The following is a 16,752-nucleotide window of genomic DNA, read 5'->3' on the forward strand; positions in this document are numbered from 1 at the left end:
AGTTATGCTGATAACTGAATCACACAACTCTTACAAGCAATGTCATAAATAGCAGTGTTCTGAGAATAAACATTAAAGTGATAGAGGCTCTTGTAGGTTATGTCAACCCTCCCTCCTGTGAAAGAACGTACATGAGTTGTCCATCTATATAAATATATGGAAAGAGTCCCACCTCGAATATGACATTTAAAACTGTTGCCACTGACTAGAGAGGGGAAACATTCCTAGGAAGGCAGGTGGATTTGCTGCTTGGTTTTAAGCAGGCAAAGCCAAATAGCTGGGTTTGGGGTCTGCCTTTGGGTTTGGAGCAGGTGGCTGGTTGGGGGTATTTATTTTTGGTTTTCTTGAGTATCGAATGGTATTTGGGCTGATCTGATTCTTTTGTCTGGGCAAAAGTGTTCTCATTCTGTCACTCACAGTATTTTGATGTCTATTGGATTTTTTAAAAATTAGCAGCAATAATTGTGGCAGGCAAATAATTCAGAACTAGATAAATCTTTTTGTGTGGAAGGTGATTTTTTTCTTTTAAGGGAATTTTCTTACCTGCATAGTAGAGAAATAGCCCATAAAATTTTCTTATTTCCCCTTTGTGCCCAGTAATTTTCTGTTTAGTTTTTCATTACTGTTCAAAGGTTTTTTCCTTTTGTTTGGGATTTCTTATTTAGGCCTTTTAATTTACTATTTTAGAATAAATCGCTCTCAAAGTATATTTAGCATGCATTTACTTCAGAGGGAAACATGCAGATTTTTGCAGCTGCCCTCCTTATGGCCTTCCCTCTGCCCCCACAGTAGGCAGTAGAATATCAGACTGGGAAAATGGAGACGTACCAAACCACATTTGCCTGCAGATAGTTAAATGGAAGTGCTTTGTGGCGATATGCACTAAAAACCTTTATATCGTTGAGGGAGGCTGTATTTGGGCCTTGCTATTGTCCAATGCACGCACACCACTGCGCCCCGGGGTGAGATGGGTCAGGAGCTGATGGGGGCGACCTGCCCCGGAGGCTCGTCTGCCAGCGAGGCTCTGCATCCCTGCCGCATCTACTCCCACGCACACGTGTAACACCACGAGGGAGGCAAGAGTTTGGCAGGTCGTGGGTACCATGGCACTGCAGAACAGGAGAGAAGCTATCGCAGTGCTGCAGTGTATACATGCGTGAAAGGCCGCTGTAAGCAGGGAGCTAAACCAGCAAGTCTTGCATATTCTAAATTAATTTTGACAAATGTACATCTTGCAGAGGATGGCTGAAGGGGATCGGCCAGAGATGCGGATCTCCTGTAGTATGAGCTTGTGCTGCGGTACTTTGCTTTCTATCCACTCCTCAGGTTGATGTGGAGGCACAGATTTCCACTTACTAAGATGTTTCATGAATAATCAAAAGGCTGTTTTTCGGGGCATCTTTCCTCGTTTTTGTCCAGAGCTTTAGGAGCTACAGGGAGGATTTGGAAGAGTGTGTGCCTGCAGTAACCTGAAAAGCAGCAGCCTATATACCATCTTGGAAGAAGAAAGATGTTTTAAAGCAGCTACCTTCTGAGCCTCCAGCCGCAATGGAGCAGACCTTCATTAGCAGCTTGACCCCTCGTCACCTGTCAGCATGAAGGACGGGCATATTGTATTAGCAAACCTCTCTCCTCCTTTCTGTGACGATTCTGTAACACCACCTGCCATTGCATACCCCCTATTATACCAGTTTAGGAGTTGTGCACTGAGGATTTTTGGCATATATTAGCACTTCCATGTGATTGGCAGTGTACCACTGAATTCATTGCAGCTCCGCATCTATATGGGTGTAGCTCTGTAATCGGGGCAGCGTTTCCCAGGGTTTATCTGCATTTTGAGCGGTCTCTTGCCTGCATAAGTCCATTACATTTCTGGCTGTTTCAAGCAGGGAAAGGGAAGGTGGAGCATGCTGGCAAAAAAAAGTGTCAGATGCAGTAGTTGGAACTCTTATTAATAAAACTATTTTCTTAGCAGTGAAAGGAGAAGGGGTAGTATAGAAAGTTGCGTGCGCTGTACGACCTGACTGCAAGTAAAACAGTGAACCTTGCTTTTTGCTGTGTAAATTATTAGAATAATTTCCTTGCAGAGCGTACGGCTCCCCTGAAACACCGAATAGCAGCCAGCTCGCGGATAAGCAACAGAAAAATAAATGGCTGTGGGATTTGAGAGCGGTGAGATGGGCATTCTAACAAGTCATCCTGGTTCTGATCTTCTACCGGTTTTGAGTTTGCAAAGTTTCAGCCTTGCTTCAAATGATTATATGCTGGTCTTGGTTTTACCTTGCGGTAGGTGAAGCAGCCTGGGCTGTCAGTGGGTTTGAAGCCGGCTGCTGGTGTCACCTGGAAAGAGACGGGATCTGTGAAACACCTGAAGTCCAAACTGCTAAAGGGAAAAATTAGTAAGAAAACTAGAACAGGAGAGCCGCTCCCTGGGACAGAACCGGTGCTTTTTCAAACTCGCCACCTTGGCTCTGGAGGGGATCGAGGCTGACGCGTGGCCGAGGCGGGGGGCGAGCGCGTCCTCCTCCCCCTTCGGGCGCATCTTCTCTCCCCGGAGCGCCCCGCTGGGGGCCCGGGGAGCCGCGGGCAGCGGGACGCGGCCCTCCCGCCACGGGGGCCCGGGCGGCTCTGGCCGAGCAGCCCCAGGCAGGGGCTCCCGATGCGGTGCGGGCTCCTTCGCTCCCGTCCCGACCCGCCCTCGGCCGAGGCAGAGCTGCTGCAAAGCTCCTTCCTAGCGCTGCCTGTGGCAGAGCGGGCAACGAGTGGAAAGAAATCCGGAGCCGGAGGGGTAGACGGATGCCTCGCACGCTGCTTTGCTGATAATCTCCGGCATTACGGCTCCCGGATGAAATATTTATTTACTAAAGAACCCGTAAACATCGCGGCAAATACATTAGGGCGCTTGGGCTGCGCGGCTTATGATTATTTCAGAAGTTGAGGGAGCCGCAGGGGGGGCGGCGGGGGCAGCGCGGCGCTCCCCGCAGAGCCGGCGCGGCGGGACGGGGGCTCCCGGGACGAGGGGCGAGCGGCGGGGCAGCCCGGGGCAGCGGCCGGCCCGCAGCCCCGCAACCGGGCTCCTCCCGGCACAGAAAGGCGGGGGACGGGAGCAATATTTGGGGAATCGCAGCGGTTTTGATTTATTTTCCAGCAGTAGTAAAAAAAAAAAAAAAAAAAAAAAAAATGATGGAAAGGTCACATAATAATGAGCTCGTACAGCAAAAACACTCTTCCCTTCCCCCTTCCCTTTCCTTCTATCTCACAATAAAATCATCTCCTTCAATTTGCCATGATCGTCGCGACCAGGAGCCAGGTGATTATCCTAATTAATGTCTATCTAATTAAATTACTGTCAGCGGTTAACCAATGGCAGAAGCCGTTTCATCCTCTCCACAAGCAGCGAGATCAAAAGTGAGTCTTTCCTGATTGCTGCATGGTGTCAATTGGCCAATCTCTTCTCCCAGGGAAGGGGGAGAAAAAAAAAAAAAAAAAAAAAAAAAAAAAAAAAAAAAGTAAATCAAACGTTTGGGAAGCATTTGGTGGATGAAGTGCTTTCTGCCTAGCGAGGGTCCCAGGATGTCTAGCTTCTGATACTAAGGAGCCCTTTCAGATCCAGGGACTGAAGGGTTATTACTGTGGTGCTAGAGCTATGCAGCTGGAGCATTGTCTTTCTCCCTCTATCATGCTCTCCAAGAAATTTCTCAATGTGAGCAGCAGTTATCCACATGCAGGCGGATCTGAGCTTGCCTTGCATGATCATCCCATTATCTCGACCACTGACAACCTGGAGAGAAGTTCACCTTTGAAAAAAATTACCAGGGGGATGACGAATCAGTCAGATACAGACAATTTTCCTGACTCCAAGGACACACCAGGGGACGTCCAGAGAAATAAACTCTCTCCCGTCTTGGACGGGGTCTCTGAGCTTCGTCACAGTTTCGATGGATCTGCTGCAGATCGCTATCTGCTCTCTCAGTCCAGCCAGCCCCAGTCTGCTGCCTCTGCTCCTAGTACCATGTTCCCTTACCCCGGCCAGCATGGACCTGCTCACCCAGCCTTCTCCATCGCCAGCCCCAGCCGCTACATGGCTCACCATCCTGTGATCACCAACGGAGCTTATAACAGCCTCCTGTCCAACTCTTCTCCGCAAGGCTACCCCACGGCGGGCTACCCGTACCCCCAGCAGTACGGCCATTCCTACCAAGGGGCACCGTTCTACCAGTTCTCCTCCACCCAGCCGGGGCTGGTTCCCGGCAAGGCTCAGGTCTACCTGTGCAACAGGCCACTCTGGCTGAAATTTCACCGGCACCAGACGGAGATGATCATCACGAAGCAGGGGAGGTAAGCCACCGCGGGGACCCGAGCCGGGGCCGAGCCGCCGGGGAGCCGCTCCCCGCCCGGGGCCGCGCTGCTTCCCCGCGCGGTGCCTCCGCTCCGGGGAGGGAGTTGCTTTGGATTTTTTTTTTATTTCCCGGTCGCTACCGGGAACCGCGAGGATAAAGCACAACGGACTGGTTCCTCCGCGTGTGCTGGCGCTGCCCGTGGCTTGCTTCCCTTCTGCCCTTTTGTTTTTCTCCTTTTCTTTTTTTTTTATAGGCGCATGTTCCCTTTCCTAAGTTTTAATATTTCTGGTCTCGACCCCACGGCTCACTACAATATTTTTGTGGATGTAATTTTGGCGGATCCCAACCACTGGAGATTTCAGGGAGGCAAATGGGTTCCTTGCGGCAAGGCGGACACCAATGTACAAGGCAAGTTTCTCCAATTAACACTTTTCCCGACACATATGTAGGTGAGAATGATTAATTAAAGCCTTTGTGGACTGGCTCTGGCGGCTTCTTCAACGAGAATGAGCCAGAGATGCTTTTTTTTTTTAAAAAAAAAAAAAAATAAAAGAAAGAAAAGCAGAGGAGAAAGTAAAGGGTGTTCGGAAAACGCTGCTTTAACCCTTCTCGGTTAAAAGGAAAGGAGTTGCGGCAGTAAAATATTGCTAAGTTTAACAGGGTCCCTTCGACCCGTGCTGCTGCAGAGGCAGAGCCGGTGCATACGCGAGATCCGTGATGCGGTTGTGTTTTTTGTTGTTCTGCTTAGGAAACCGGGTGTACATGCACCCCGACTCCCCCAACACGGGAGCCCACTGGATGCGCCAGGAAATCTCCTTTGGGAAACTAAAACTTACAAACAATAAAGGAGCATCAAACAACAACGGGCAGGTCAGTGGGGGAAACGCAGAGGCTCCGCCAGGCTTATTTTTATTGCTTCGGGCAAAATCTTGCGGTTTTCGAAAGAACGTGTGTTTTGTTAGCTCGTGTCGTTAGGTGACCATAAAGGCGGGGGGTTCTCCCGTTGGTTTTGCCACGGGCCTCGTCGGTGCCGAGCGCGGTGCCCGGACTCGCTCCGGTGCGGCCGGGGCAGCCCGCTCCTGGCCCGGGGAGGCGGCGGTGGGTCTGGCTGCCCGCGGGCATCGCTCTCCCCGTCCTCCTCGCTTTAATTTCCTCCTCTTCTCGTGGCCCCCTCCCTCCTTTTCCTCTGCCCGACAGATGGTGGTTTTGCAGTCCCTCCACAAGTACCAGCCACGCTTGCACGTGGTGGAGGTGAACGAAGACGGGACGGAGGACACCAACCAGCCGGGCAGAGTGCAGACCTTCACCTTCCCCGAGACGCAGTTCATAGCGGTCACCGCCTACCAAAACACCGATGTAAATAGCTCTCCGGTCTATCCCGCTCGCGGTCGCCCGCACCTCCGGCTCCGGGGGTCCCTGTCCCCCCTCTCCGCCCAGGCCGAGCCCCGAGCCCCCAGCAGCACCCTGAGCCAGGGCTGGCATTCCTCCCCCCCAGAGCTGGGCGTATATCTCCCGTTCGGCATCGGCTCGGTTAGCTGTTAAGCTGTTAGCTTAAGCTTTAAGCCTGTAAAGATCAATTAACAGCCTCATTGATTGCGCCGGGGGTGAGGGAGCAACTTCCTCAAATTAAAATCTCGTTAACGCCTGGCTCCGTTTCGGAGTGGCCTCGCTTTGCCACAGACCGGTGCTCCCTTTTCCAAACGACAGATGTTCCATCCACATCTCGGCTTTAATTATTTCGCTCGATGCAAATGTAAACTCTTCGCTACCGTTCTGCGGTGCCTTTTGCCTAATTTCTGGATTTAAATATATTTATACCTATGCAGTAAGAATACCGACACGTCTCAAAACATGAGTTTCAATAATGAATTTTACCGTACTTTTTACAATAAAGTAGGTAGTAGATATAGACCATAAGCATACCAAAGCTTTATTTTTCACGTTTTAAAGGCAATGCGACTAACTAGAGTAGGGCTTGCTCCATTTAAATATGTGTTGGCTGCAGCAGGGTCTATTTTTCAGGCTCTCACAACGTGCGCTCTGCTCCTCTTTCCCCAGATCACACAGCTGAAAATAGACCACAACCCTTTCGCAAAAGGCTTCCGAGACAATTATGACACGTAAGTAAATCCGATTTTTATTACTGTTCCTCCGGCTGCACGTACATGTCGAAGGGGGAAGCTTTAGGGCGCGGGCTGCCTTCCTGCCACCCCGGAATGCGCGGTGCCGGGCTCTCCAGGGCTCCCCGGGAGGGACACCGCCGCAAGCTGCCCCGCAGGGGCTGTCCCTGCTGTGGCTCCTCGGCGCCCCGGGCCGCCCCCCGCATACCCGAGCCCGCACCTCGCTCTGGCACTCTCCGAGCTTCTGTTGGGTTTTTTTTCTGACAGGTATCTTTGCGCCCCTTTCCAAGTGCCCGTTTCGCTTCCCCGCAGGGGGAAAGGAGCACCCGGGCTACCCTGGGCTCAGTCCCCGGGCAACCCGCAGGGTTTGCATCATCCCGGGCTCTGTAGAGCCGGTGTCCGCAGGAGAATCCCTTCGTCTCGTTTTGTTCTTCTCCGGGCTTGGATATTTCCCCCCCCTCTTCCTTCTGGGTGGAGCTAAAGGCTCCGAAGTTTTCATCGCGGTCTGTCCCGGTGCTGTTCCTGCCCGCCCGCTCCCGGCCCAGCCGGTCGACCCCCCTGGCCGTGCCCCACGGGGGCCCCCGCGGCCCCAGGTGCGGGTACCGGGGGCGCTGACCCCGCCGCCGCCCGCCCCGGCCCTCGGCCGCCGCGCGGGGACCTCCCGCCCTCCTGCCCCGGCCGGCGCGGAGCTCCCCCTGCCCCGCACGGGGCGGCTTTGGGGCTCCCCCGCCCCTCTGCAAGCTCCGGGGCTGCGGGACGGGGCTCCGTCTTCGAAAGGGAAACCCCCCGTTTCCTCTCGAGGCTGTGGCAGGGAGCGCTTAAGCCCTCGCGTATCCTCAGCGCCTGTTCGAGCTTCCCTCGGCTCAGCCTGCGGCTCCGCATCCCGCAGCAGCAGGAGCGCCGTCCCGGCGTGGAAACGACGCCGCGGCCCGCGCTAGGGCGAGAGGGGCCCCCGGCTCGGGGTGGTGTTGCCCCCGTCCCCAGGGATGGGGAGCGACGGTCCCGGCGCAGCCCCTCGGGGAAGATCTGCGGCCTCCAGCGGGGCTGCGTGGCCTTCGCCCCCAGCCCCGAGCGCCCTTCTCTTTTTAATGGGAAAAAAACTTCATAGGGCGTCACTTGAAAGGCGCCGGGGGGAGGGGGAAGCTTCAATGTTGTCTAGCACGTTGGATTTGTTTAAGGGCCAAGTTTATTTTGGATAAGAAATTCCAGGAGGCGTGGAGGGTTAATTAAAGCACAGTTTTAGCCTGAATTAAATACAGATAGTAGTTATTCATCCATTAAAGTTTTTATAATCACAAATTGCAGCCCAGCATGGGAGAATTATATATAGGCCACGTAGGGAACACTGGATGCGTCTGGTTTTACATTTCCTACAGTAGGTGTTTAAAGATTAGCTTAATTTAAACTCGGTAAAATGTTGATGGTTCGTCTGTGACTCCCAATAATAAGTGTTAAGCAGCCGAGGCGGCCCCGCTGTCTGCCGCCCGCTGCGCTGGTGCGGGGCTGGGGCCGGACAGCGCGTCCCGCCGAGGAACGGACGGCCGGGTCCGAAAGATTTGCTCTCCGTGCCTCCCTCCGTCCCCCCCCGGTTAAGGCCCTCGGAGCTCCCGGGCAAAGCAGGAGCGCGCCGGGGCGATCCCCGTCCCTTCGCGGGGCGCCGGGCCGCGGCGGACACCCAGCTCTCTCCCCTTCTCTCGGGCAGGATCTACACGGGCTGCGACATGGACCGGCTGACGCCTTCCCCCAACGACTCGCCCCGCTCGCAGATCGTGCCCGGGGCCCGCTACGCCATGGCCGGCTCCTTCCTGCAGGACCAGTTCGTGAGTAACTACGCCAAGTCCCGCTTCCACCCCGGGGCAGGAGCCGGCCCGGGGCCCGGCGCCGACCGCAGCGTGCCCCACACCAACGGGCTGCTCTCCCCACAGCAAGCCGAGGACCCGGGGGCGCCCTCGCCGCAGCGCTGGTTCGTCGCCCCCGCCAACAACCGCCTCGACTTCGCCGCCTCCGCCTACGACACGGCCACCGACTTCGCGGGCAACGCGGCCACCCTGCTTTCCTACGCGGCCGCGGGCGTCAAGGCGCTGCCGCTGCAGGCGGCCGGCTGCGCGGGGCGGCCGCTGGGCTACTACGCCGACCCGTCGGGCTGGGGCGCCCGCAGCCCCCCGCAGTACTGCAGCAAGTCGGGCTCCGTCCTCTCCTGCTGGCCCAACAGCGCGGCGCGCGTGGCCGCCGGCAACCCCTACCTGGGGGAGGAGGCGGAGAGCCTGGGCCCCGAGCGGTCCCCCTTGCCGGGCGCCGAGGACTCCAAGCCCAAAGATTTGTCCGATTCCAGCTGGATCGAGACGCCGTCGTCCATTAAGTCCATCGACTCCGCCGATTCTGGGATTTACGAGCAGGCCAAAAGGAGGCGGATCTCCCCCGCGGACACCCCGGTGTCCGAGAGCTCCTCGCCCCTCAAGAGCGAGGTGCTCGCCCAGCGGGACTGCGAAAAGACCTGCGCCAAGGACATCGGCTACTACGGCTTCTACTCGCACAGCTAAGGCGCGGCCCCGGCCCCGCCGCCCTTTTGCACAATGACTCCTCGGCGATAGCGCGCTGACCCCCTCCCCCCCCGCCGCCCCGGCCCGCGGGGAGCGAGGCAGAGCCTCCCCCGCCCCGCTCCCCGCCCTGCCCGGGGGGCGCCGACACCCGCTGGGCAGTAGGATGCTTAGACTCTCTCACACCGTACAGCGCTTCCTTCCTTTCACCGCGGATGGCTACTAGGGGATGACAGGAACAGTGGGGGAAAAGAGCCTGTGAAATGCCTGTACATAGTATTTAATTTATTGTAACCGATTACTTCTCTTTGGTTCCGTTTCCTTCTTACTTGTTCGGATTTTTTTTTTTTTTTTGTTTCATTGTTAAGTCGCAAAACTTAGATCCTGTTTGAATTTCTTTACATTCCCCCCTTTGCTCCCTCTCCCCTCCCCGGGTAAACCCTCTTTCGAAACGCCTCTGGAAATTCAGAGTGGGCCATAGCTGGAGCAGAGAGGGGTGGGTTTCTCACTTTCTCTGCAATTTCTCGCATGAAATAATTATCCGGTGCCCTGGGCTAAAGCAGCTGAGGAATAGCCGAGCTTTCCCTTCAAAAGAACAGAAATACACCTCGCAGGAAAGTCGATTAAAGTAGCATGACGCCTTCCAAAAGCAAAATTAACTGCCTCTCTATTTTTCTTTAAAAGGAATAGCTCGACATCAGCAATAGTATTATTTTTGTGGTACCCCCCCGCCCCCAAGTGCCAAATCCATTACTGGTCCCTGCAGGTGCCAAATATGCTGACAAACTCTTCAAATTTCTTTGCAGTTTCCCCCTCTTTCTTTATATTGCTGTAAATCTTTGTAATGAATAATCTAAAAAAAAAACAAACAAAAAAAACCAAAAAAAAAAGATATAGACAACTGAATTGTTGGTAACCATAGTGTAGTCCAGTGAAGATGAATTGTGAGTTGTATATTTTACTGCATTTAGTTTTGGAATTGACTTTTTCATAAAGTAGCTAACCGAGATCTGACTTCCTGGGGAATCAAATGCACATCGATAGAACGAGCGATCTTTCCTGTAAACCTCTTATTATAGCAAAGAAGGAGAACTAATATCCCTCCAGGTCTCCCCCCCGGCGAAGCAGAATAGTAAGTCTTCGAATTCTGAGTAGCAAATCTATACAATTAACGCATTTTTATATGGGGAAAAAACCCAATTACGAACTGAAATATGCATCAGGTTAAATATTCAGTCTAGATTACACTCGACGGGGAAATTTCCTAATAGAAATTCAGGGTCATAAGCGTGTGTATATTTTTGACTCTTCTGTAAATCGAATGTTGTGATTTTTATATTTGTTCTGTTACGTCTGTGGAACTGAATAATTTATACCAGTACATGCTCCATTGAGAAATGTTTCGGTTTTTGCCCGTTTGTATCGTCTGTGTATAACGAGTAAAATAAACCTGGCAAAACGTTCCACTGGTGTCGGAAGGAGCCCTCGTGCCCGGCGGGGCTGCGCACCCCCCGCCTTCCTCGCCCTCTCGCCCAGCATTTGCCTTTCTGGGGGGGGGAGAGCGTTTGGAGAGGGGCGAAACCCCGTCGGGTTTGAGAGATTTATAATTATCCCTCTCTTTGACGCTTACAAAAAGCCCCCGAAAGCATGCTGCGGGCGGGGCGCCCTGCGGGGGTTGCTGGGGCCACCTTTGCCGGCGGGGCAGGGGCGCAGCCACCCCCTCCATGCTGCGCCGGGGGCCGAACCCCCCCTCGCCCCCAGCCCGGCTGCTGGAGATGCTCCCTCACAAATGGCACCTCCAGGCTCGGGGCGGGCGCCTCCCCGGCACCTGCGTGGGTCGGGGCGCGCAGGTGCTTTGGCTGAAGGGCGGCGGGGGGGGGACGGAGGGCGGCGGATCCCGACCTGCAGCTGCCGTGGGGCTCCCGGTGGGCACCGAGCGGCGGCCTGGGCCCTCCTGCGGCGAGAAGCCCTCCCGGAGAAGAGCTGAGGGCACGGAGGGCTCCCCGGAGGAGCGGGACCCTCCCGGCCGCCTCGCACCGAGCGGCGGAGCCACCGCTCTCCCGACCGTCCCGGGGCTCCCCCTTCCTGGAGGAGCAAGGCTCTGGAAAATCACTTTTCGGCTCTCCTTCCCCGCTCCCGGGCAGCGAAAGCCGCCCTTCCCGCCGCCCGTCCCGCGGCGCTGCCCCCCAGAGGGCCGAGGGCCCGTCCCGAGGCGGGGCAGGGGAGCCCCGAGCGGCCCCGGGGGCGCCGCCCCGGCAGAGCCCGCGGTACCGGCGATGAACCGGCGGGTCGGCGTTAGACACGTAATGTGAGACGGGTCTGAACCAAACCCGTCCCTCTGCGTGAGTGGTTAATGTTATTCTCTAACTATTTCTGCGAGAGAGTGGAAGAGATGAGGGCTGCAGGAGTAGAAAAGGCTATTCCCTGTCGGTAGGTCACTTCGTTGCTGTTATAATCTTTTAGATCATTATTACTAGAGGGACACCTGTGCGTCTGCTAAGTATCTGCTTACTGACACCTAAAAAATGTTTGCGTTCACCTGGGGTCGATCGAGCCGGTTCTGACCTCGCGTATGGGGACCACAACGCGCTCGCGGTGCGCTCGGTTCTGTCGAAGCAGAACCCCGGGTATGAATTTCTTAGACCAGCAACTAATTGCATGAATTTTACATGAAGTATAATTTGTGTTGTTATTCTAGGCATGCTGAGCAGGCTTTTCATTTACTTACTGTGTAAAACAATCTATTCGGTTGCCCTTTCTTTTCTCTATTTGATGTAACGCAAGATCAAGCTCTGAGAGAGGCGATCCCTAGAAAGTAATTCAAAGTTCTTACTGGTAATACTTTCTGCGATGTTTCACGTTAATACTGTATCAAATGTAATACGGTGATTTACGCTCTGCAGATTTTGCACGAGTACGCTGTGCATATTTGATGACACATTGCATATTTTAACAAGGTTTTTAATGACTGATTGAAATGTTTGCTAAGATATTTTTTAAGAGCTGGAGGAGAAATGGTTGTGGAAAATGTGTGTAATAGAATAGTGATAAGGATGGGAGGGTTTTGATTGACAGTATGAGGAAGCAGATGGATGACTAGGTAGGTCAGAGGTAAAGATGCCTTTGACAGCTTTTTAAGTTCCTTTGGCCATTTTGGTCCAATGAATCATGCAAAACATGTGTACATTACCAAACTGATGTCTCTGCATCGTTCACTGTTGGAATCCTCATCTTTTCAAACCCACCCTAACCTTCTTTCATCACCACTTGACGTGCTATGTCTAAACTAGATTGCAAGATCCTAAGAAGGCAAGAATCTGTCTTGTATTACTTGTCAGCAAAAAAAAAAAAAAAAAAAAGGGAGAAAAAACCTAGAAAAAAAAATTCATGTAAACCTATGGAGCTAGAAGAACAACTGCGACAGATTGGCAGAATAGGCGTAAGGTGGGACACGTTCTTCTTAATTTTCACTGTCTGGTCATCACTTCCCTCCCCTAGGTAGTGCTCAAGGGAGATGTGGTGAACAATGATTTCCACCCCCCGTCCCCCTCCCCGAACAGGCATAAATCTGAATTTTCATAAGTCTGATAAGAGACCTAATTGCATAATTCTTGTTATAACATTATGCGTTGAGTGCTGTTGCTATAGTTAAAATGGTTTTCTTTGCAGTCTGTGTTTTCAGGTGCTTTGTATGTCCCTCGCAAATTACTTTGTCAACTGGAAATGCTCTGATTTAACCCTGTAAAAGGTTACTGGTTTTGGAAATCTTATTTAAATTACATAGGATCATTTTAAGATCGCAGTGATTAAAAAAAAAAAAAAAGAGGAGGGAGGAAAAGAATGTGTGTATTGGGAAAAGCAGAAAAAAGATTTTTGCATGAAAGTATGCTTTCCAGGTACTCCTTCCACTCAGAACGGACACAAGTTTTCATGCTAAAATACGAATGTTAAATATGAAAACTTGTCATGAATATGCTCTCCAGAGGGTAAAGTGTCACTTGCTAAGATACAGGGGCAAAGTCAAAGGGGAAAAAATGGAAATAGTGGAGTGATAAGTCGACGGAAGGCAGCAGACTGTTTGCGTTCAGTACCCCTTTCTTTCCAGCTAAATAGATGTAATATATTTGTGATACGCCTAGAGAGCTGCACAGCTTACTGCTAACATTTCATGCATTTATCAGAGTGCATATTAATCTGGGAATGCACAAACAAAAGCACTGCTTATTTCAAAGTGTGATAATTTGGAGGCTGTCCATTTGTTCAAAGATGTATATCTGGAAAAAAAAAAGATATTGGTTGAAATGTACACAGATATCTGTCTCTTGAATTTTTGAGCATATGTAATATTTTCCTTCTTACAGATGTAGAATAGTCATTAGTTCATAAAGACCCATGGCTGCTGTTGCTGATTAGATGTAACTTTTTGCCTTGTGAAATATATTGCACAATAAAATGTGTGATGTTTTATTCATGTGATCACTGCAGTTTCTCATAGTTGCAGTGTTTCTAACACTAAGGGGCCGATACAAGTACGAATAATCTTGTTGGTCATAAGTCGACTTTTTAGGTCAATTATTTTATTTTTTTTTTGAACTGAGGGCAGAAAGGATGAAAACTTCAGGTACCATACATTACTTTTGTGTAAAACTACCTATACTGTTACACTGATATTAACAAGCATTTATTTCTTCAGCTTTAAATAAGAAACAGCTGGTAATGACTTTGAATCTGTTTTCAGAGACATTTTAGGTAAAATGTTGATAGCTTGTAAATGTGTATTCCTGCCTTAGTCTCTGATCGTGCATGCAAGTTCACACGTGTGAACAACGTAAAATAAGAGGTCAGTCCTACAAAGACTATTCAGTTGTCTAAAAATTCACAGACATAAATGTTTTCAGGATCAAGGCCTTTTTCAATAATTGTGATAGTCATGTACCTTGAAGTGACTGACTGTTTTAGAATACACTTAATAATTTGATTTTTTTTTAATATAGTAGAAACATTGCATTGATGAGTTACCAAAGCACATCATACAAGTTCCCACTTCAGTCATTTGTAATATATTTTTTTTTCTTCCTTGCTTAATATTTTTTTTTTTAAGTGATGGTACTGACACGGAATTTAAATTTTCTAAAAGTCACATCTTAATTCCTGTGGGCCAGGCTATGGAATAAATTTTTGTATATAGGCTTCTTCCTTGAATTATGTTTAGCTACACATTGACTGCTTTTGTTTATCCAAAAACGGATAACAGTGGTTTGAGACTGAAGGGTGAGAAAGCAACACCAATATTTTGAGCTGAGAGAAATTTTAGGTTGCTGAAAGGTGTCCTGGCTTAGACTGAGACACCCGCCCACAGAGAGTTAAACTGAAATCATAAATGCTAACAAATGTTTTTAGTGATTGATTAACACCTTGGTTGCTGCCTATTTACCTTTCTGGAGACGCCTGCTGAAGGGGAGGCATTATTTATCGGGAGTTGACTACAACTAGACTGTCGCGTCTCTGTCTTCCGTAGATCTTTTGCTGGAGACACTGAGGAAATAGTGTGGTTGCTCTCTTACCCTGGGGAAAGTCAGGGCTCACCCCGTATTGTCTGGGAATCCCACCCGAGGGCCTGGCAGTAGTACCTTCTGTCTTGCCTTTTGCTCTGTCATCAGTGCCTACATTTCCCTAAATTATATCCACAGTGCAATAACACAGAGAAGTAATTGTTCTCCATGCTACACCCCCTTTCAGCGAATCCTTGAAGCAGCCCCCCCTCCCTGCGTTGCCGCCGCCTTACCACTGTACTTCTAAAGCATCATGATTTTGTATGTAGGTATTGCTTTAAGCTTGGTGTAAGCTCTCTTCTGGTAGCTTAATTTCTTCTTGCGTTGAGAAAAGCGAGTGTTTCTCTTGAATTAGATGCAAAGTATTGAATCAGAAGTAAAAGGTTTTGCTTTCTGTTGACAGTTCCTGAATTTCCTGTGGAAGCCACCGCACAGTAGTGATGAGGTGTAGGCATTTTTCAAAAGTCTCCGAGTGGTTTAGTAGTCTGTGCTTAGAAACGAAAATCTCAGTGAAAAATCTCTAGTGCTTGCGGTTCTAAATGATTTCCACGCTTCTTACAATTTTATTCTTGGGCGCCTTATCGAGCTGTTATTTCAAATATTCATTGAGGTCTGGTATTTGTTGCAGAGTTGGGGTCAGAATAGCACGGATTAAATCCTCAAATGGTCTACGATTATGGAATTTCATTTGCTTCAGTGGTTCAATACTGATTTGTGTCATCTGGTTATTCCCTCTTCTGGTTTAGATACTACCCAAAGCAGGTGCTGTTTGATGGAATGAATAGGGTCAAGGAGTATTTTGTTACACATAATTGTTTCTCCTGTGTTAAAATAATTACAAAAACATCAGCTGATGTCTTATTGTCCTTACATATTTATTCCTCTCTTTTGAGATTATTAGAGTAATTGAAGATTAATTTCTGCTTATTGTCAAGGTTGATTTTGGTGCTTAAATTGTCTTCACAACTGAATCAAAACCAGTTTGGTTGGTGTGTATTAGACAAGATTTTGTCCTTTTTAGGGGCAATATTTATGCCAACTGTATTCATTTGATATAAAAGAAATGTTCAGAAGTTGAATGGAAGGAAGTTAATGGGGTATTTTCAATCCTTCTCGTGTGTGTCTGAAATTTTGTAATGCTTATATCTTTTTCATGTTCTGTAGCTCTTCCTTTGTGTTAAAGACAATAACCCCATTCTGATCTTAACATTCAGTATTGTATTTTTAAACATTTCAGTGTTTCAGTTGTGTTTCCATAAGTTGTTTGCTTAGAACTTCTCTCTGATCATTGATATAAATGAAAATTATTTAAAATTTTTTTTAGTTGCAAAATAATTCATTTGTGTAAGTAGACATAAACTAAAATAACATGAAGTGTAGTGACAGAGAAGAAAAATCAGCCTTAAAAAATTAACATAAAAATTTACTGTAAGAACATGTGGATACAAGATTGCTTCGGGAACATATTTCCATGTGTGCCATTTAGACAGATGTAGCCTAAAAGGCCGAACTCCACAGCAGTCCATTAGCAGTTTATGCTTTCTTTCCAAATATAACTGGAGAAGTGACACAAATAATTGTCCCGTAACAGTGTAAACTTTAGCATAAATGCGCACACAATCTTTGCAAGATCAGGGCCAAAGTCTGTTTTGCTTTAGCGCTGTTGTCTGTTGCGGGGTTCCGGGTGTTATTTTCCGTTGGTAATTAAAATGCAGTTTTGTCACTGTGGTCACATTTCCCATCTATAGAAGCACAAGGGCAATGCCTGTGCTAAATACACATTGTGCTAAACAGGAATTATATTTAATTTTGACTTTATTTTGATATCTAGAGCTGCCTCAGGATGAAGATCTAGCAGATTTTAAGTGTACTTCTGCATACTTAACCCTTTTCATGAGGGTTGTTCTGCTGTCAGTTCAGCTCTCCGAAGTCGCTTGGATGGTGACGGTGCTATTGCACAGGAAAGACTGCCAGGCTGGTGCGTGCAAGGGCAGGACAGTAGGAAGCTGGTGATCCCTTTCACAGGCAGGTAGGTATGAGATGGGCTTATCTATAACCTGAAATCTGCCCTCAGAGAGTTGTTTAGGATAAAGCACACATCACTGTTCCTGAGTGTGAAGCAGCAGAGCTCCAAGCTGATGCAAATACACCCAGTAGTCCTCAAGTAGCCTCTGGTCTCTTTCACTGGTAGGTCTTCAAAGCT

General features: G+C 49.7%; 1 protein-coding gene across 2 annotated transcripts; it reads left to right on the forward strand.

The window, feature by feature from the left end:
- Positions 1–3,517: 3,517 nt before the first annotated feature.
- On the forward strand, positions 3,518–10,623 carry TBR1 (T-box brain transcription factor 1). 2 transcript variants are annotated; one of them, XM_054070732.1, is made up of 7 exons: positions 3,518–4,338; positions 4,594–4,748; positions 5,089–5,210; positions 5,538–5,696; positions 6,399–6,460; positions 8,163–8,280; positions 8,386–10,621. In XM_054070732.1, the coding sequence occupies exons 1-7, from the start codon at positions 3,647–3,649 to the stop codon at positions 8,998–9,000; spliced, it is 1,923 nt and encodes a 640-aa protein (XP_053926707.1). In that variant the 5' UTR covers positions 3,518–3,646; the 3' UTR covers positions 9,001–10,621. The 2 variants fall into 2 exon arrangements, with proteins under 2 accessions (XP_053926707.1, XP_053926706.1); XM_054070731.1 differs by having other exon boundaries at positions 8,163–10,623.
- The last annotated feature ends 6,129 nt before the right edge of the window (positions 10,624–16,752 follow it).

Source organism: Cuculus canorus, chromosome 6 (assembly GCF_017976375.1).
Source record: "Cuculus canorus isolate bCucCan1 chromosome 6, bCucCan1.pri, whole genome shotgun sequence".
Classification (NCBI taxonomy): domain Eukaryota; kingdom Metazoa; phylum Chordata; class Aves; order Cuculiformes; family Cuculidae; genus Cuculus; species Cuculus canorus.

What these genes read in the sequence shown, in the direction of transcription:
- TBR1 (XM_054070731.1), top strand. Translation starts at nt 3,647, where the DNA reads ATGCAGCTGGAGCATTGTCTTTCTCCCTCTATCATGCTCTCCAAGAAA. An exon ending in CATCAAACAACAACGGGCAG is followed by an intron (nt 5,211 to 5,537) that starts GTCAGTGGGGGA and finishes TCTGCCCGACAG; the next exon opens with ATGGTGGTTTTGCAGTCCCT. An exon ending in TTCCGAGACAATTATGACAC is followed by an intron (nt 6,461 to 8,162) that starts GTAAGTAAATCC and finishes TCTCTCGGGCAG; the next exon opens with GATCTACACGGGCTGCGACA.